Here is a 21,472-nt window from a genome sequence, read left to right on the forward strand (position 1 = left end):
TGTTTGTTTTTTGGACATACGGACGGACACACAGACAAAGTCTGTTGGCACCACTCAAAAAAGATACAGCTTAGTCAATTAGATTATGCCAGATGCATCCAGCACAACAGGTTGGCTCGCAAAAGTCTGGTAGGAAGTGTTGATCAAATATTAGTCAATAGTCTGGTACTGCATTGCCTATTTCTCACCTCAGATGTTTTCTAAAACATTCTTTATTGTACTGTTTAGCTGTAAAATTACATTGTGTGTTTGTTTACATAGCTGCTTGCCTTGTTGAATACCAAATAACCAAGCACTGCGGATTGATTGATTGATTGATTGAGTAATTTGATTCAGGTGCATTGACTCTGCAGCAGTCTGCTATTGACAGCAGCGTCATTATTGAAAAGAAGTCAGTGATTGACCAATCAGAATCAAGAATTCAACCAATCTGTCTAATAATGCATAACGTTTTTAAATATTATTTTACATTTGAATTATTCAAATTCAACATTTGCTGTGAACCATTACTCATTTGCTGGGTAAAGTAAATATATCGATTTAAATTACTTTTTAAAATACAAAAATCGTACTAAAACATTGAAGCCTAATTTGTCTGAACTTCAGTCTCGATAACACCTGTAATAACCTGTTGTTAGTAACTGTGTGGTCAATCTAAGTAGGTGATAAATGTAGCTCATACAAAATCCAACAAAAATGTATTTACATTTTAGTGTTGAATATCATGTTATTTGTCTGCTCCTAGACATCCTGCACATTTTTGTGTGTAAAGAAGAGGAGGTTTCTCCTGAAGAGAGGAGCCCCAGTCTGCTTCAGGAGGAACCAGAGCCTTCACAGATTAAAGAGGAACAGGAGGAGCTACTGCAAAGACCTGAGGAGCCTGATGGATCAATGTTGACATCACTAGCAGTGAAAAGTGAAGATATTGATAATGTCTCTTCACACTGTTCTGAAATTGAAGTTGAACTTGAAGACAGTGATGAGCGGGAGGAGACCATTGGAGGTTAGTCAGCTTTAGTGATGGGTCAGATTTTTAGTTTTTTACCCACTCCGCCTCGGGAGCCCAACCCAAATCCTAGTTCAGGTTCAATGCCATCACTGTTTCCAAGCCATATTGTAGTACAGTCAATAGTAGACTAATAGGCTTATCTACGATGAAATTATCAACGGATCGTCCCATGCACTTGTTGTTCTGCAGTGTTTATTGATCCTTTAGTCTTTTGAGTTTTTCTAATGTTGTAGCTTTTCCAACAATCGAAAACTAAATTAGCCACTGTTCTTGATCAGGGGGTGTAGGCCATATTTATTTCTCAGCATCACATAAGCGTATTAACAAATAGGCTGCGGTCAAAAGACTATAACGCTTCCCCCTGTTTCACCTTGTCATCCATCACTCTTATCAACCATTAAGCTGCTGTCATTATCTTTCTAGCCTACTCAATGACAGCAAATGGAGAAGACTTAAAAACAATTAATAACCAAATAAATGTACATTTCATATACCGGGTAATTAGATCAATAGAAAATGAAGAGGGAGAGAGTTTACAATGTACCCCAATGTCCCCCACCTGTATGAATTAATGAACCATTGTAAAGCGCTTTGAGCACTTGGAAAAGCGCTATAAAAATGCAATTCATTATTATTACAATCAATTGAGGCATGTAGGAAACGGGAGTGAACAAATCCATATATTCAGCACCACTGGTAGGCTAATATAGGCTACAGGTTCAGTTTAGCTCAGGGGACGACGAATTATAATCAATTACATTTTTTATTGACTATTGGGTAGCACTTTACAATAATGACCCGTTATAAAGCATTTATAAACGTTTATAAGTAGTTTGTAGACTATTAACAAATCATTAACAACCTGTTTGTTGACATTCGTAAATGATTACTAAAACCTTTATAACTACAGTTACAAATCATTTGCAAAGTATTAGTAAGTAGTGAACTATTCATGAATAAGCCATTTATATACATCTGTAAAAGATTATTAAATCATTTGTAACGACCCATTCTAAAGCATTTATAAACGTTTATAAGCAGTTTGTAGACTATTAACAAATCATTAACAACCTGTTTATTGACATTCGTAAATGATTACTAAAACCTTTATAACTACAGTTACAAATCATCTATAAAGGTATTAGTAACTATTCATGAATAAGCCATGTATAATACATCTGTAAATGATTATTAAATCATTTGTAACTGATGTTACATAATATATACAAGCTATTGGTAGCTTGTTCATGTTTAACATATGCTTTGTTAAACATTCCTAAAGTATCTATAAATCCTTAGTACATGTTATTATGTGCCCTATAGTAAAGTGAAGACAGTTCATCATTTACAACTGTCTGTTAATGTGTTTGTTCATGTTTAACATGCTTTGTAAAACATTCCTAAAATATCTATAAATCCTTTGTACATGTTATTATGTGCCCTACAGTAAAGTGAAGACAGTTCATCATTTATGACTGTCTGTTAATGTGGACTTTCTCCTTACCTGTTGCAAACTACCTGGCTTTCATGAATGCAGACACCAAACAATTACTAGAATTATCATTCATGTTAAGCAAATGATGCGTAAGACATTCGTAAAGAGTGTGTAAACCATTTGTGGTGTTAGGGACCAAAAAAGTCACTACAAAGTACTACCAATCAACTCTAAATTGCCTGAAACGTACTCCTAACAGGTTTTTGGGGGGACGATTTTGGCCTCCACACTTAGTGATTATTTCGGATTTAACTTTCGTTTTGGTGGTGACCAACTTATATATAGTCAGGCTATACTCTACTCAGAGTCATAAGTTTACAAAATGTACTAAAGTACAGTGAACGTCTGTGCGGTTTGTCTTCATCACTGAAAATAACGTACATGTAAACTGATGTCATGTGCAGTTGGGGTGAAGAAACACAACCATTTCACTCCTAATAATACCTATTTGATTTGACACCCTGACTTGCTGCTGTAGCTGAGGCTTGAACCTGTTACCTGCGGCTCACTAGTCAGTGACTCTATCCATTCACCTACAGCTGTTTCCTTGGAATCTGTGGTTCTGAAACGTTTTGTTGTCAACCCCCCAAATTGACATGTATTTGGGCAGTGGAACCCAATGTGAAAAGATGTAGTGTCAGGGCCCCCCATGAAAAAGATTTATATTTATGCTGTAACACATTTTTTTTAAAGTTATTTGTCTTGTTTGTTGTTCAAGTCAAAGCACCAGGAAGGCTGTACTTGTCAGCCATCTGTTAGCTCAATGGGTTGAGACGCAGTATTCATGATCCAGAGGCCATGAGTTCAAATCCCATTGATGTCTTTCCTATGATTCTTTCCTTTGCAGACTGGCTTCCAGAAGATCAACTGAAAACTACCAGGAAGGCTATATTTGTCATCCAACTGTTAGCTCAATGGGTTGAGACGCAGTATACATGATCCAGAGGCCATGAGTTCAAATCCCATTGATGTCTTTCCTATGATTCTTTCCTTTGCAGACTGGCTTCCAGAAGATCAACTGAAAACTACCAGGAAGGCTGTACTTGTCAGCTATCTGTTAGCTCAATGGGTTGAGACGCAGTATTCATGATCCAGAGGCCATGAGTTCAAATCCCATTGATGTCTTTCCTATGATCCTTTCCTTTGCAAACTGGCTTCCAGAAGATCAACTGAAAACTACCAGGAAGGCTGTACTTGGCAGCCATCTGTTAGCTCAATGGGTTGAGACGCAGTATACATGATCCAGAGGCCATGAGTTCAAATCCCACTGGTGTCTTTACTGTGATGCTTTCCTTTGCAGACTAACTTCTAGAAAAACAAGTTAAAACCACCAGGAAACCTGTAACTCTCAGCCAACAGCTTAGCTCAACTGGTAGAGCGTCTGTCCAATAACATGACTTGACTTGAGTGGGTTCGATTCCCACTCCGAGTCATGTGTCCCCGGTAACTTGGGGCAACGGATAAATTGACTGATATTCTTCGTGATGCTTCCCTTTGCAGAATAACTTCTAGAAAAACAAGTTAAAAACACCAGGAAACCTGTAACTCTCAGCCAACAGCTTAGCTCAACTGGTAGAGCGTCTGTCCAATAACATGACTTGACTTGACTTGAATGGGTTCGATTCCCATTGGACAGACGCTCTACCAGTCTGCAAAGGGAAGCATCACTAAGGATATCAGTCAATTTATCCGCTGCCCCAAGATACCGGGGACACTTGACTCAAGTGTGAATCGAACCCACTCAAGTCAAGTCAAGTCATGTTATTGGACAGACGCTCTACCAGTTGAGCTATGCTGTTGGCTGAGAGTTACAGGTTTCCTGGTGGTTTTAACTTGTTTTTCTAGAAGTTAGTCTGCAAAGGGAAGCATCACTAAGGATATCAGTCAATTTATCCGTTGCCCCAAGTCAAGTCATGTTATTGGACAGACCCTCTACCAGTTGAGCTATGCTGTTGGCTGAGAGTTACAGTTTTTCTGGTGGTTTTAACTTGTTTTTCTAGAAGTTAGTCTGCAAAGGGAAGCATCACAGTAAAGACACCAGTGGGATTTGAACTCATGGCCTCTGGATCATGTATACTGCGTCTCAACCCATTGAGTTAACAGATGGCTGACAAATATAGCCTTCCTGGTAGTTTTCAGTTGATCTTCTGGAAGCCAGTCTGCAAAGGAAAGAATCATAGGAAAGACATCAATGGGATTTGAACTCATGGCCTCTGGATCATGAATACTGCGTCTCAACCCATTGAGCTAACAGATGGCTGACAAGTACAGCCTTCCTGGTAGTTTTCAGTTGATCTTCTGGAAGCCAGTCTGCAAAGGAAAGAATCATAGGAAAGACATCAATGGGATTTGAACTCATGGCCTCTGGATCATGTATATTGCGTCTCAACCCATTGAGCTAACAGTTGGATGACAAATATAGCCTTCCTGGTAGTTTTCAGTTGATCTTCTGGAAGCCAGTCTGCAAAGGAAAGAATCATAGGAAAGACATCAATGGGATTTGAACTCATGGCCTCCGGATCATGAATACTGCGTCTCAACCCATTGAGCTAACAGATGGCTGACAAGTACAGCCTTCCTGGTAGTTTTCAGTTGATCTTCTGGAAGCCAGTCTGCAAAGGAAAGACATCAATGGGATTTGAACTCATGGCCTCTGGATCATGAATACTGCGTCTCAACCCATTGAGCTAACAGATGGCTGACAAGTACAGCCTTCCTGGTAGTTTTCAGTTGATCTTCTGGAAGCCAGTCTGCAAAGGAAAGAATCATAGGAAAGACATCAATGGGATTTGAACTCATGGCCTCTGGATCATGAATACTGCGTCTCAACCCATTGAGCTAACAGATGGCTGACAAGTACAGCCTTCCTGGTAGTTTTCAGTTGATCTTCTGGAAGCCAGTCTGCAAAGGAAAGAATCATAGGAAAGACATCAATGGGATTTGAACTCATGGCCTCTGGATCATGTATACTGCGTCTCAACCCATTGAGCTAACAGTTGGATGACAAATATAGCCTTCCTGGTAGTTTTCAGTTGATCTTCTGGAAGCCAGTCTGCAAAGGAAAGAATCATAGGAAAGACATCAATGGGATTTGAACTCATGGCCTCTGGATCATGAATACTGCGTCTCAACCCATTGAGCTAACAGATGGCTGATAAGTACAGCCTTCCTGGTAGTTTTCAGTTGATCTTCTGGAAGCCAGTCTGCAAAGGAAAGACATCAATGGGATTTGAACTCATGGTCTCTGGATCATGAATACTGCGTCTCAACCCATTGAGCTAACAGATGGCTGACAAGTACAGCCTTCCTGGTAGTTTTCAGTTGATCTTCTGGAAGCCAGTCTGCAAAGGAAAGAATCATAGGAAAGACATCAATGGGATTTGAACTCATGGCCTCTGGATCATGTATACTGCGTCTCAACCCATTGAGCTAACAGTTGGATGACAAATATAGCCTTCCTGGTAGTTTTCAGTTGATCTTCTGGAAGCCAGTCTGCAAAGGAAAGAATCATAGGAAAGACATCAATGGGATTTGAACTCATGGCCTCTGGATCATGAATACTGCGTCTCAACCCATTGAGCTAACAGATGGCTGACAAGTACAGCCTTCCTGGTGCTTTGACTTGAACAACAAACAAGACAAATAACTTTAAAAAAAAGAGCATAAATATAAATCTTTTTCATGGGGGGCCCTGACACATCTTTTCACATTGGGGTCCACTGCCCAAATACATGTCAATTTGGGGGGTTGACAACAAAACGTTTCAGAACCGCAGATTCCAAGGAAACAGCTGTAGGTGAATGGATAGAGTCACTGACTAGTGAGCCGCAGGTAACAGGTTCAAGCCTCAGCTACAGCAACAAGTCAGGATGTCAAATCAAATAGGTATTATTAGGAGTGAAATGGTTGTGTTTCTTCACCCCAACTGCACATGACATCAGTTTACATGTACGTTATTTTCAGTGATGAAGACAAACCGCACAGACGTTCACTGTACTTTAGTACATTTTGTAAACTTATGACTCTGAGTAGAGTATAGCCTGACTTAAACAAACAAATAACAACTTAGTATAGTCAGATTATTTTTTACACAACTTACATTTTGTAATCAAACTACCGAAACGAAAGTTAAATCCGAAATAATCACTAAGTGTGGAGGCCAAAATCGTCCCCCCAAAAACCTGTTAGGAGTACGTTTCAGGCAATTTAGAGTTGATTGGTAGTACTTTGTAGTGACTTTTTTGGTCCCTAACACCACAAATGGTTTACATACTCTTTACGAATGTCTTACGCATCATTTGCTTAACATGAATGATAATTCTAGTAATTGTTTGGTGTCTGCATTCATGAAAGCCAGGTAGTTTGCAACAGGTAAGGAGAAAGTCCACATTAACAGACAGTCATAAATGATGAACTGTCTTCACTTTACTGTAGGGCACATAATAACATGTACAAAGGATTTATAGATATTTTAGGAATGTTTTACAAAGCATGTTAAACATGAACTGTCTTCACTTTACTATAGGGCACATAATAACATGTACTAAGGATTTATAGATACTTTAGGAATGTTTAACAAAGCATATGTTAAACATGAACAAGCTACCAATAGCTTGTATATATTATGTAACATCAGTTACAAATGATTTAATAATCATTTACAGATGTATTATACATGGCTTATTCATGAATAGTTACTAATACCTTTATAGATGATTTGTAACCGTAGTTATAAAGGTTTTAGTAATCATTTACGAATGTCAATAAACAGGTTGTTAATGATTTGTTAATAGTCTACAAACTGCTTATAAACGTTTATAAATGCTTTAGAATGGGTCGTTACAAATGATTTAATAATCTTTTACAGATGTATATAAATGGCTTATTCATGAATAGTTCACTACTTACTAATACTTTACAAATGATTTGTAACTGTAGTTATAAAGGTTTTAGTAATCATTTACGAATGTCAACAAACAGGTTGTTAATGATTTGTTAATAGTTTACAAACTACATATAAACGTTTATAAATGCTTTATAACGGGTCATTATTGTAAAGTGCTACCGACTATTTTAACTGTGTACATGAGTAGATAGACAGCCTACAGTTAGTAGCCTACTACAACATTACAAGGCAACTTCAAAGATAAAGTTGACATCCAGTGGGGATAATCATTAGGTGTAGGGGAAACTGGAAGTTGGTATGACGACTAAATTGTGGAATAAAAGAGAAAGATGATAAATAAAAATATCAGAAATATTAACAGGGAAGCTGTAAGAGCTTGAAAAGATTTTCAAGTTGTATCTCACAGTTTTTAACCTGGCTTTCCCCTTCTTCCCACATCTCTCTCTCTCTCTCTCTCTCTCTCTCTCTCTCTCTCTGACCATGTTCTCTCTGTCTATCTGTCTACCTCTCTCACTTGCATTCTCTCTTTATGGCTCTCTCTCTCTCTCTCTCTCTCTGTTTCTGTCTCAGGAGTGATGTCCCAGTTTTCCCAGACTCAGGTCTTCTCTTGTTCTGAGTGTCCATATGCCTTCACATCTGAGGTCTTCCTCCATGAACACATAAAGAGGAGCCACAACAAACGCATAGTGAAGAAAGCCCACATCTGTAAACACTGTGACAAGAGTTTCAGTCGATTAAGTGGACTGACAAGACACCAGTGTGTCCACACAGGAGAAAGTCCTTTCCATTGTAAACATTGTGACAAGAGTTTCAGTTACTCAGGTCACCTGAAGACACACCAGCTTACCCACACTGGAGAAAAACCTTTCCGCTGTAAACATTGTGACAAGAGTTTCAATCGGTCAGCTGACCTGAAGAGACACCAGCGTATCCACACTGGAGAAAAACCTTTCCACTGTAAACATTGTAACAAGAGTTTCAATCAGTCAGCTTCCCTGAAGAGACACCAGCATGTCCACAGTAGAGAAAAACCTTTCCATTGTAAACAGTGTAACAAAAGTTTCAGTTTTTTAAGTCATCTACAGGGTCATCATCGTATCCACACGGGAGAAAAACCTTTCCACTGTAAACAAAGTGATAAGAGTTTCAATCAGTCAGCTGCCCTGAAAAAACACCAGCATGTCCACACTGGAGAAAAACCTTTCCACTTTACACAATGTAACAAAGGTTTCAGTGTGTTAAGTCATCTAAAGGGACACCAACGTATCCACACTGGAGAAAAACCTTTTCAGTGTAATCATTGTGACAAGAGTTTCAATCAGTCAGCTGACCTGAACAGACATCAGCGTATCCACACTGGAGAAAGACCTTTCCACTGTAACCAATGCGACAAGAGTTTCAATCAGTCAGCTTCCCTGAAGAGACACCAGCGTGTCCACAGTAGAGAAAAACCTTTCCATTGTAAACATTGTGACAAGAGTTTTGGTCGTTTCAGTTATCTAAAGGGACACCAACATATCCACACTGGAGAAAAACCTTTCCACTGTAAACAATGTGACAAGAGTTTCAATCAGTCAGCTGACCTGAATAGACACCAGCGTATCCACAGTAGAGAAAAATCTTTCCATTGTAAACATTGTGACAAGAGTTTCAATCAGTCAGCTGCCCTGAAGAAACACCAGCATATCCACACTGGAGAAAAACCTTTCCACTTTACACAATGTGCTTTAAATCATCTAAAGGGACACCATCGTATCCACACCGGAGAAAAAACGTTCCAGTGTAATCATTGTGACAAGAGTTTCAATCAGTCAGCTGACCTGAGCAGACATCAGCGTATCCACACTGGAGAAAAACCTTTCCACTGTAAACATTGCGACAAGAGCTTCAATCAGTCAGCTGTCCTGAAGAGACACCAGTGTATCCACACTGGAACAAAACCTTACCACTGTAAACATTGTGACAAGAGTTTCAGTCGTTTCAATTATCTAAAGGGACACCAACATATCCACACTGGAGAGAAACCTTTCCACTGTAAACAATGTGACAAGAGTTTCAATCAGTCAGCTGACCTGAATAGACACCTGCGTATTCATACTGGAGAAAAACCTTTGCACTGTAAACTAGAGCTGGACGATTAATCAGATTTCGATTCCGATATAGGCACTCCACGATCACTGAAATACAAAAGCAAAGAATTAGAAGTGTGGTGGACTTTCTTTTAAGGTAAAAATCAACCATAGCGATGCGACGCATTGTGAGCTTGTAGATCTGCTATTTTCAAACATTAGTACTTTTACTTTTGGTACTTTAAGTACATTTTGATACCTATACTTTTGTACTTTTATTCAAGTAAATTTTGAATTTGGTACTTTTACTTGTAACAGAGTACTTCTACATTGCAGTATTGATACTTTTACTTAAGTACAACATTTGAGTACTTTTCCCACACTGTACATAAGTGACAAAGATACAGTTCATAGTCGCTTCTTTTGGGTTTGTTTTCATAGACAGGGTTGCTTATTTCTTTCACAAAACCTGGCAACACTGACCAGGAAGTGCTTTCCATCGTATTGTTTACATTGGATCACAGCATCCAACAGTAATAGTTTAATAATGATGGGAAAAATATAAGATACACTTACAGAAACAAACATAGATAGGAGCAACACTACTACTACACTACTTGTGTCGCACCGAAAATAATGTTTTACCGCTACGCGCGGCATCAGGGACTTGCGCAACACGGCCGTTCGACAAACTTTTTGGAGAAAGAGGGCCCAAGGAAAACCTTTTTTCCCTTATACTGCCAACGGGCGCCGTTGGTACTGCAGTCAACGTGCACGTCAGGCTGATGGTGACTGCACGGAAGGAAAAACTGGAGCCGTAAGTGACGGAGGGGGAGAAAAAAACGACAACGCAAGGAGCGCCGGCGCTCGTTACGTATCCTTACGTCCGACTATGAATGATACTTAAGTCGCCTCAGTTTTCAAATGGGGCTCATTTGCATTCGGCTGAATTGTTAATGAGTGGCCATTAGAAAACCAGTTTCGCCGTCAAATTGCGCAGAGACGAGCACCTCTCTCCATTCAGAAATGTAATAGAAGAAGAACCGTCGTCCTGAAACACCCTGCCCTGCGTCTAAACCGGCGGCCTCGGTCCGCGAAAAAAATGGGGCAGTGTGTTTTGGGACGAGCGTTCCGTTTTCCACCCGGAATGGCTCGGTAATTCTCAATAGACTTATCAGCCGTTGTTGTGTGTGTGTTAAGATTCTGGCCCGGTCGACGTTAGAATTCACCATATGCCACTGCTAAAGAGTAAGGAGAGACGGGGACAACTCTGTTACTGAATAAACACTACTATAGCAATGAATACGTTCAGAATATGCTGTCGAGCTTTAACTGTAACAAAACATTTTTGTTTAGTAGCACCTTAAAAGGAGACTCATAACATAAAATGTTGACTATATTATTTTTTAAGGTTTATTCTGTCCAGCTTTGTCGGGGACTTTGACAGAGGACTCGTTGTACCCATCTGGATGTGTCTCTTTTGTGCCCATATATGGAGATCTCTTTATCTGTCAGTCCTTGTGCTTTTTATGTCCATATATGGAGATCCATGATGTCGTCAGTATATGCTCATATATGGGCATGCCCCCTTTTGTGCCCATATGCAGCTGACTCATGGTTTGTTTATGGTTATGTTGTCATAGTGACGTGGCCGACTGTCCATGGTTTGTTTATGTTGTCATAGTGATGTGGTCATGGTTCGTTTATGGCTGAGTCAGAATGACAATTATCTCATTCACTGCCAATGACGTGTTTCACGTGTTGTTTTCCAACGCCCACACCGCCAATGACGTGTTTGACGTGTTTTGGTGTTTTCAGTGTTAGACGCTAGATGGCGCTCTTCGCTAACCTATGAGTCACCATTTGACTCCCAGTGAAGCAGCAAATCATGTGATCGCAAACAAAACAGCCATATTCACTTCCATTCTAATGGATTTGGATGAATGCCTTTTTCTCTGCTTTGAGTGCTTTCTGTTGCTTTCTGGCGAAAACAACCTACATTCAACTGCCAATAACTATTGAACGGATGATTGCGACAGCTCACTCCCCCCCCCCCCCCCATTTCTACTCGGATACGTCTTTTAAAGTGATCGATGGATGTTATCGTTGAAAAACGCGATGTGTTGGAGTTTGGAAGCACTGGTTTTCAATAACGCAACGTCCTGCTGCCTCCTGCATTATGTGCACCGTGATTTCCAACGAGCGCTTCCAAACCCCATCGCCTGCACAGAATTTCTTGACAGCCACAGCCACAATTCTAGAGGGAGCAGCAACGATCTGGTACTACCCAAATATAGAACCAACATGGGAAAGTTCTCATTCTACTACTCTGCCACCAAATGTGGAATGCCCTGACACCATTCATTAAAAAATGGTTTCTTTCAAAACTAGCCTGAAACAGGAGACCACAAGGGGTGGTAAATGCAATTTCCCATAGAAAGGAGGTGTCATTCACTGCCGACGTTTGTCCCTTTTCTCCTTTGTACATATATTGTTTTGTATTTGTTGATGACTTGTATTATTGTGTTATTGTTTATGCTATGTTGATTAATTGAATACACAATGGAAACAAGTCACCAGGACTTGTTTGTGTTATCCTTTTAGCCTTAATGTGTGGCTGTACCTTGTGCTGTTTACATTTCTGACTATTAAAGTATTGAACCAATCAATCTGTACTGTACTGTTACTGTAAACATGGTACATATATGCAATTCTCCATTTTAACGACTCTATCAAACAAGATGTCAACAATGGCAAATATTGCGGCATGGTCATGCTGGACCTCCAGAAGGCCATTGACACCGTTAATTACCCAATTATGATCGACAAGCTCAAAGCAATAGGTTTTGATGATACGTCGGTGAGCTGGATGAGATCCTACCTGGAAGGGAGGGAGCAAGCAAGTGGTGGAAGTAAACGGCACCCAGTCCCCTCCCCTCCCAGTGACTTGTGGTGTTCCGCAAGGAAGTATACTAGGACCTTTACTGTTCCTGATATATGTGAATGACATGTCTTCAGCTTGCGACTGCAAACTGTTCCTGTTCACAGATGACTCGGCTCTGCTGGTCTCAGACAGGAACAGGCTGCAGGTTGAGAAAACTCTCAGCTCTGAACTCAACAAGATCTGCACCTGGCTCTCCGACAACAAACTATCATTACACCTGGGTAAAACTGAATCCATCCTCTTTGGGTCCAGTCCTAACCTTAGCAAGGCTGAAAGCTTCACGATCAAAGTGGGTGATGATGTTATCACAAGAAAGGAGGAAATTACCTAACTGGGTTCCATCTTGGAGGCAAACCTCTCCGGTAACAAAAACGCTGAAAAAGCGATCAAAAAGGTTCATCAAAGAACACGCTATTTGTATAGGATTGATCGTCTTGTCAGTAAGAATACTCTGAAGATTCTTGCAGGGGCCCAAGGTTATTATGATTATGCATGCACTTCATTGTATCACAACACCTCCAAGGCCTTAAAAACAAGGCTCCAAACATCCCAAAACAAACTAGTAAGGCCTCAATCACGAAACCCATCTAACCCCTGCTCATTTTGCTAGGATTGGATGGCTTAGGGTTGAGGACAGAGTACAGCAACTTGCTATGGGCCTGGTATTCAAGATACACCAACATTGGGATCCCCCTGTATTTGTCTAAATACTTCCTAAATCTTAATGAAGTCCATGATCATAACACCAGAGTCTGCTCCACAAATCATGTGCAACCCAGATTTGGCTCAACAAAGGGAATGAACTCATTCTCATGCTATTCATCAAAAATGTGGAACGCCCTACCAAAAGGAGTAAAGGAGTGCAAAACCCTACTCACTTTCAAAACTATCCCTAAAGATACACCTTCAGGAGGCTGCAATTCGAAAATGGCCCCTGTCTAAGTCTTAAAGGGACTACACCATGAATTTAAAAAATAATAATAATATTTAATATCATATTGTTTATGTCCCTCAAACGTTTTTCAAAAGGTTTGAGCCTAACCTGTTTTTAGACCAATTTACAGAAAACCCCAGATTTGCTGTGAAAGCCTGAGTGTTCAAACTGGGGTATTTTTGAGGATAGAAGAGAGGTAGGGGAGACCAAAAACACACAAAAAAGAAGAAAAAGTTAAAATTCATGGTGTAGTCCCTTTAACCTACCCCCCTACCCCCCCCTATTTATTTATTTTCTTTTGTACATTTCTTTTCACTCTTCATACCAGTAACCTGTAAGCTGATTGTATGACATTCTGTACAGTAGTTGTGTATATCTGTCTGTCTCTTATATGTCATCATGATTTGTGTGCATGGGGATCTCATCTTAAACAAGCTTAGTGCTTAATGAGTCTCCCAGTTTAGTAGACCTTGTATTGTGAATTCTTTGTACTTCCATGTATTGATGTTCTCATGTCTTACTAAATAAAGTACATCAATCAATCAAAGGGACAGTATCCAAGACCAACAGTGGGGGGCAGCAATACACCAACTGGCGTTAGACTACAAATCATTTCAAAGTAAAACATCTCAAGGATGCATGCCCACAGTAAGGTGGAATTTTTGAACTGTGAATGGAGTTTCTAGGTGAAAGTGTTTTTTTGAGGTCCCAAATTCGTCCATCGACCTCCATTGTAAATCTCTCTAAAGGAGTACAATTCTAAAACTATTAAACATTTCAAAGATTCCTTTTAAGGCAAACATGTCCACAGTAAGATGAATATTTTAAAGTATGAATGGGGTTACTAGCAGTAAGTATGTAGGATTAGTAGGTCAGGGGATCTTAGTATAATCTTACAATTCAGTCCAATTCACTTTTTAAAAAAATATTTTACTGATTTTCCTTTCAGACCCCAAATTAGATATTGCTCAATTTTTCAAATATTCACTTCCAATTTGAAGCTCAGATTATACTAAAATCCCATAAGCCTGTGAAGGAATCTTAGTATAATCTGAGATTCAATTCGAATTCACTTCTCAAGTCTATTTTACTGATTTTCGTTTCAGAACCTAGATAAAACATTGCTTCATTTTTTCAATTTTCTATCCCACCAAAAAATCAGGAAAATGCTCCATTTTTCTGATATTCTGCTTAGTATTTTGTCTTGTTTTGATTTGGGACTGACACTGAGAAAAGCTCAAAATAGTTTTTTTTTCAAATCTTTCATCCCAGAATAAAAATCAAAGAATGTCTTCATTTTTCCAATTTTCTAGCCTACCCAAAAATCAGGAAAATGCTCAATTTTTCTGATATTCTGCTTAGTATTTTGGCTTCTTTTGATTTGGGACTGACACTGAAAAAATCTCTTAAAAACGGCTTTTGCCATTTTTTCATCCCAGAACAAAAATCAAAGAATGGCTTCAATTTTCCAAATTTCTAGCCTACCCAAAAATCAGGAAAATGCTAAATTTTTCTGATATTCTGATTAGTCTTTTGGCATCTTTTGATTTGGGACTGACACTGAAAAAAGCTCTTAAAAACGGGTTTTGACATTTTTTTTATCCCAGAACAAAAATCAAAGAATGGCTTCATTTTTCCAAATTTGTCGCCTACCCAAAAATCAGGAAAATGCTCCATTTTTCTAATATTCTGATTAGTATTTTGGCGTATTTTGATTTGGGACTGACAAAGGAAAACATGTTTTTTTGTCTTTGTTTTTCAAAATGTCAGTCATCTTTAAATCTACATTTTTCATCAAAACAAAGAAGTCACGTGACTATGTGTTAAATCCCATGGTCTTTGTCCTTCAAAGTAAAAGTTGTAGTCTAACATGTAAGCAATAGGATCTACAGACAGTCATTAACACCACATGTAATGACTGTACGATGTTGTTTTTAATGCCTTTTCTTTTTATTTTTTTTAGATCAAAGCTACGGCTCACAAAAGTATGTTGCAAGACTATCAAACCTTTGTGGGACATAAAACTGTAAACCCCTTAGAATTATATACTTGTGGTGAGGAAGCTCCACCAGCAGGGGTCATTCATTTTCCCCTTGTGCCTCCCAACTTCACAGCACCTTCATAGTTTTACTGAGGTGCTGTCAACCAAACAATCTTTTTGTTCTTCTATACTAATATTTTTCTTTCACATCAGGATTGACGAGTTCACCCATTTTCAACCTGTCTTCATCTTATCTTGCACATATAATTGACGGCCAAACTCATGGGGCTACACATGTGTGTGTGCGCGGTCTCCACGCACACACATGGCCCAACTAACTCCACATTTTACCCCAAAATTCCTCAATATTCTGCCTCTGAACCGGCTGCTTCCCATACCGTTACTCTACTTCCATGATGTACAATAAATATGAAACGCATTATGCCCCAATACTATGCAAATCTCTTCCCCAGCGCGAAATTCACTTCCGGGTGCTTATTTTGGTCTGACATCAGAGAACCCACATATTTGGGCATAACTGATATAGGCAGCTCCATATATGGAGATGTCTGACACTATCTGACATCACCATAATGACAGGGGCATTGCAGCTCTACTGCACGTAGCCCCTACCCCCTCTACTGCACGTAGCCTAATAAGGGGCAGGGGCAAGAGAACGAACGAGTTGGCATCTACTTGCCTCAACCTGTGTTCGCTCATGGCCAACTCTACACAGCCTTCTCCAGGGGAAAGAGAGCCAGCGCCGTCAAAGTTTTCATTGTGAACAATGATGAGGGAATTACTGACAACGTTGTTTATCCCGAACTCTTTTATTAATCCAAACATGCTCATTCAAACACTTTGCATGTGCTGCTACTCCCTGATTGCATAGTGACAAATGACCTTCATTCTTCAACATAATTGCCATTGCCTTTGTTTGTATTCTCCCCCCAATGCAACATACTGTACACCTGCTCCTGATTAATGCTTCACTGTTAATGTTATTCTGGATGTCATTTCATTTCACTGCTATTTTGCCTTTCTCACATTTACATGTTGCCACCAACACTGTCCGACATCACACCATGCCAATAAACCATGCTATCTAACAAACAATGCAATCTCATTTCAATCAACAACAACCCGCCTACATTCATACCCAATACTTCTCTTGCCTCAATCACATTACTCAACACTACTACTTCCTTGCACACTACATGTACACACCTACACAGTGCGACGTCGCGCGGACGCTAGATGTGAGGGCCGCGCAGCGGCCCGAACTTCTAGTACTATATAATTGACAAAAGCTCCGAAAGTTCGTGCGGGGTAAGCAAGCACAGGATCACTCCATTTGCCCCGAGATTTGCCACAGACTGTTGATCAGAGCTATGGCTATGTTAGATGTCTGACACTATCTGACATCACCATAATGACAGGGGCATTGCAGCTCTACTGCACGTAGCCCCTACCCCCTCTACTGCACGTAGCCTAATAAGGGGCAGGGGCAAGAGAACGAACGAGTTGGCATCAACTTGCCTCAACCTGTGTTCGCTCATGGCCAACTCTACACAGCCTTCTCCAGGGGAAAGAGAGCCAGCGCCGTCAAAGTTTTCATTGTGAACAATGATGAGGGAATTACTGACAACGTTGTTTATCCCGAACTCTTTTATTAATCCAAACATGCTCATTCAAACACTTTGCATGTGCTGCTACTCCCTGATTGCATAGTGACAAATGACCTTCATTCTTCAACATAATTGCCATTGCCTTTGTTTGTATTCTCCCCCCAATGCAACATACTGTACACCTGCTCCTGATTAATGCTTCACTGTTAATGTTATTCTGGATGTCATTTCATTTCACTGCTATTTTGCCTTTCTCACATTTACATGTTGCCACCAACACTGTCCGACATCACACCATGCCAATAAACCATGCTATCTAACAAACAATGCAATCTCATTTCAATCAACAACAACCCGCCTACATTCATACCCAATACTTCTCTTGCCTCAATCACATTACTCAACACTACTACTTCCTTGCACACTACATGTACACACCTACACAGTGCGACGTCGCGCGGACGCTAGATGTGAGGGCCGCGCAGCGGCCCGAACTTCTAGTACTATATAATTGACAAAAGCTCCGAAAGTTCGTGCGGGGTAAGCAAGCACAGGATCACTCCATTTGCCCCGAGATTTGCCACAGACTGTTGATCAGAGCTATGGCTATGTTTTAGGCAACTTACCCTACCTCGATCTATGATTGGACTCTCGGTTTGATTGATTATCTGATTTGCCTATCAGACCCTCAGCCTGATCTGGCAGGTTGCCATAGCAACCAGATACAGGAAGTCTGACCTCTTTATAACATGACCGAGGTTGGGAGGTTGGGAGGATGTGACTAGAGGCTATGGCCGCAAAGCAAATCGGGGAGGGAGGAGAGGGGAGGAGAGGAGCCGGGAGGAGAGGGGAGGCCAGAGAAGCCGGACTTCGCATGACGTGTGTGCAGACCTGGCATATATATTAGGCCTATGATGATTGTATCAGACTGTTAGCCACACCATTGAAGGATGAGGAGGAAATTGACTATTTAGAAGGGATGACAGAGGAAATGTTTGGAGAGTTTGAAGCGGCCCTGACATCTGATGAGTTTTGGACCTCGGATCTAGTTGGTCATAGGCCATATAGGCCAGGTCTGACGTGTGTGCAGACATGGCTAGAGGTTAGGGCCGCAAAGCAAAGCAAAGCGGGGAGCCGAGGGGAGACGGACTTCGCATGACGTGTGTGCAGAGCTATAATTAGCCGTCATGGTTCATAAATATCTCTTACAGAGCATCTTACAGAGCCACGTCACATGTCATTATTGTCTCCGCCAGGAGACATTGTTTTCAATTTCCACATGTCAAGCTAACATTGGTCAAGCCTCACGTGACACGTGACAATACGGTGAAATAGTGTGATCTGATTGGCTAGTGACGTATAGCGGCCTATAAATACATGTGTCACTTTGAAAGAGTCTTAGCCTCTTTCAAAGTGAGGTAAGACAGGAATAATCACGAAATGGCGGATACTGTAACAATTGGATAGGACACTTACACAGACAGGACAGATAGGACACTTATACAGACAGGACGGATAAGACACTTATACAGACAGGACACTTACACAGACAGGACGGATAGAACACTTACATAGACAGGACGGATAGGACACTTATACAGACAGGACGGATAGGACACTTATACAGACAGGACACTTATACAGACAGGACGGATAGGACAGTTATACAGACGGATAGGACACTTGTGTCATGTTACTTTGACACAGTAACATGTTCTATTTTTTTGAAAGAATTAGAACATAAGAATTAGAACATTCCCAACACAAGTCTGCTGGCGGAGACTTGTGCTCCGAGGAGCACTTTTTCTAGTTACTCTCCGCAGGAGAGTTTTGTTTTCACTTTCTAAATATGACACACCGATTGGTCAAGCCTCACGTGACACGTGACAATACGGTGAAATATTGTATAAATACATGGCGTCACTTTGGCAGTGTCTTTGCCACTGCCAAAGTGAGGTAAGACAGGAACCATCACGAAATGGCTGCATGGCTGATACATAATTGGCAAATAGGACAGATAGGACACTTATATAGACAGGAGGGATATGACACTTACACAGACGGATAGGACACTTATAGTACACAGACAGGACAGCTAGGACACTTATACAGACAGGACGGATAGGACACTTATACAGACAGGACGGATAGAACACTTACAATATACAGACAGGACGGATAGGACACTTATACAGACAGGACGGATAGGACACTTACATAGACAGGAGGGATATGACACTTACACAGACAGGACGGATAGGACACTTACAGTATACAGGGTTACATGGCGGCTTTCCGACATGTCGCCTTTCCGACGTTAATGAACCCTATACCTAAACCTCACCCTAACCCTAACCGCACGCGGAAGCCACTAGTCGGAGTGGCGAGATGTCGGCGTGGAAGACGGTTACCAGTATACAGACAGGACGGATAGGACACTTACAGTATACAGACAGGACGGATAGGACACTTACACAGACAGGACGGATAGGACACTTACATAGACAGGACGGATAGGACACTTATACAGACAAGACGGATAGGACACTTATACAGACGGATAGGACACTTATACAGACAGGACGGATCGGACACTTATACAGACAGGATGGATAGGACAGTTAGAACATAAGAATTAGAACATTCCCAACATTCCCAACACAAGTCTGGTAAGAGTGAGGTAAGACAGGAACAATCACGAAATGGTTGAGAAATGGCGGATACTGTAACAATTGGATAGGACACTCACACAGACAGGACGGATAGGACACTTACACAGACAGGACGGATAGGACACTTACATAAGTGTCCTATCCGGACACTTATGTAAGTGTGTGTGTGTGTGTGTGTGTACATAGACAGGACGGATAGGACACTTATACAGACAGGAGGGATAGGACACTTATACAGACAGGACGGATAGGACACTTATACAGATAGAACATTCCCAACATTCCCAACAGCGGAGAGTTGTGCTCCGAGGAGCACTTTTTCTAGTTATTATTATTATTATTTTGTTTCGTAATGATGTGTTTTTGGGGCGGTGTAACCGCCCCCTATAAGTGAGGTTTGGACACTGACCAATCCTGCACCGTGATTGGCCAATAGTCTACAACGCAGTCTACAACCCTAACCCTTCCACAGTCAATGCAAATCAATACTTTTGCAAAGTTAGCCAATCACATTACATCTTGTGTCATCACCACTAGCTGTAATGTGTTTGGCTGACTTTGCAAATTCAGGACTGTGATTGGATAGCGAAACACATGACGCATGTGCAGCCCTATGAATAGCAGTATGGACTTAAAAAAAACACTTTATGTTTTTTTTTAAGTGAATCACTTCCATCACTGTGATGACCACTGTGACCACACCGCCCACTTCACACTGGGTGTGATTTTTTATTTGTTAAACTAGATGTGAGGGCCGCAAAGCGGCCCTGACATCTAAGTTATTTAAACAACAGACAAATTGTGCAATGAAATAATTTGTCGTGTGTCGGTGAAATTAAGAGCAGACAAGACAAGACAAGTTCAAATTAAATGTATTTATTAATCAAGCATTAAGTTAAAAGTTAGAGAAATGTACTTAACAGAGATCTCTGGGCTCACACTAGCTTTCCTTATCATCAACAAATTGCATCGAGGTCACCTCACAAAGTCTGAGCCCTCCTATCTGTCACTAGAGCCCCTATATACTGAAATGTGTGATGGTCTTCAGGTTGGTAGAGACACCTCCTTCGTCTGCCCTTCGCCACCTGACTCAGCATTTCTCTTCAAACAATGTGGGGGGGGGGGGGCATTTCTCTCCAACCTGCATCTTTCTAAGATTAGGGAAGGACATAATGAACAGAAACCCCAAATGCAAACACATTTACAGACAGATGACCTCTCATCACTCCAACTGCCGGCCCATCTGACAGTTTTGATTTTTTCATTAGGACAGCAATTAAACAATAGTAATTCAAGCAATCGCATATTCTTATTATAATACAAACTAGTAATAACTAAAGCTTTAAAAGGATATCGTTTGCCATCAGATGTCAGACTTTTTGTTGTCTCCATCTATGGGTATCTCCATTTGGGAAGGCTGTGATCGAATAGGTCACTAAAGTCGGGACTGATGTCAGGATGTCATTTGTATATGTGAGGGAACTTAATTTAACAGACTAAACATCTTTTTTATTTTAAAAGAAAAACCTCTCTGTCACACTTATGCCAGTGTGCCAGCGGTGATCACCCTGGCCTCCCCTGTGCCAATGTTGGCACCCGTGCCTAAGGTTGCCTAACCCTGTGTTCAGCTAACCTCACAAAAATGTGCGTTTCATCAGAGAAAAATAAATTCTCCACAGCAGGATTCGAATCCGGAGGGCTAAATAGAAAGTGCTAGGTGTTTGAAATGTTGAATAAACATTCGATTTCCAACCATAACTGACACTCTGTTGTATCTTCTTAAATGTTCTGAGCTGTAGAAAATGTGACCTGAAGAGACTTAATGTGAAGTTTG

At 40.6% G+C, this 21,472-nt stretch overlaps 1 protein-coding gene across 1 annotated transcript; it reads left to right on the forward strand.

The window, feature by feature from the left end:
* Positions 1 to 899: 899 nt before the first annotated feature.
* Positions 900 to 21,254, forward strand: LOC311057255 (uncharacterized protein; the record flags this gene model as incomplete). The annotated part of the gene is made up of 4 exons (XM_084074206.1): positions 900 to 1,003; positions 7,981 to 9,330; positions 10,245 to 10,296; positions 21,188 to 21,254. The coding sequence occupies exons 2-4, from the start codon at positions 7,986 to 7,988 to the stop codon at positions 21,252 to 21,254; spliced, it is 1,464 nt and encodes a 487-aa protein (XP_083930332.1). The 5' UTR covers positions 900 to 1,003; positions 7,981 to 7,985.
* Between the last annotated feature and the right edge of the window lie 218 nt (positions 21,255 to 21,472).

This window comes from Gymnoscopelus microlampas (assembly GCF_963454915.1).
Source record: "Gymnoscopelus microlampas genome assembly, chromosome: 12".
NCBI classification, from domain to species: domain Eukaryota; kingdom Metazoa; phylum Chordata; class Actinopteri; order Myctophiformes; family Myctophidae; genus Gymnoscopelus; species Gymnoscopelus microlampas.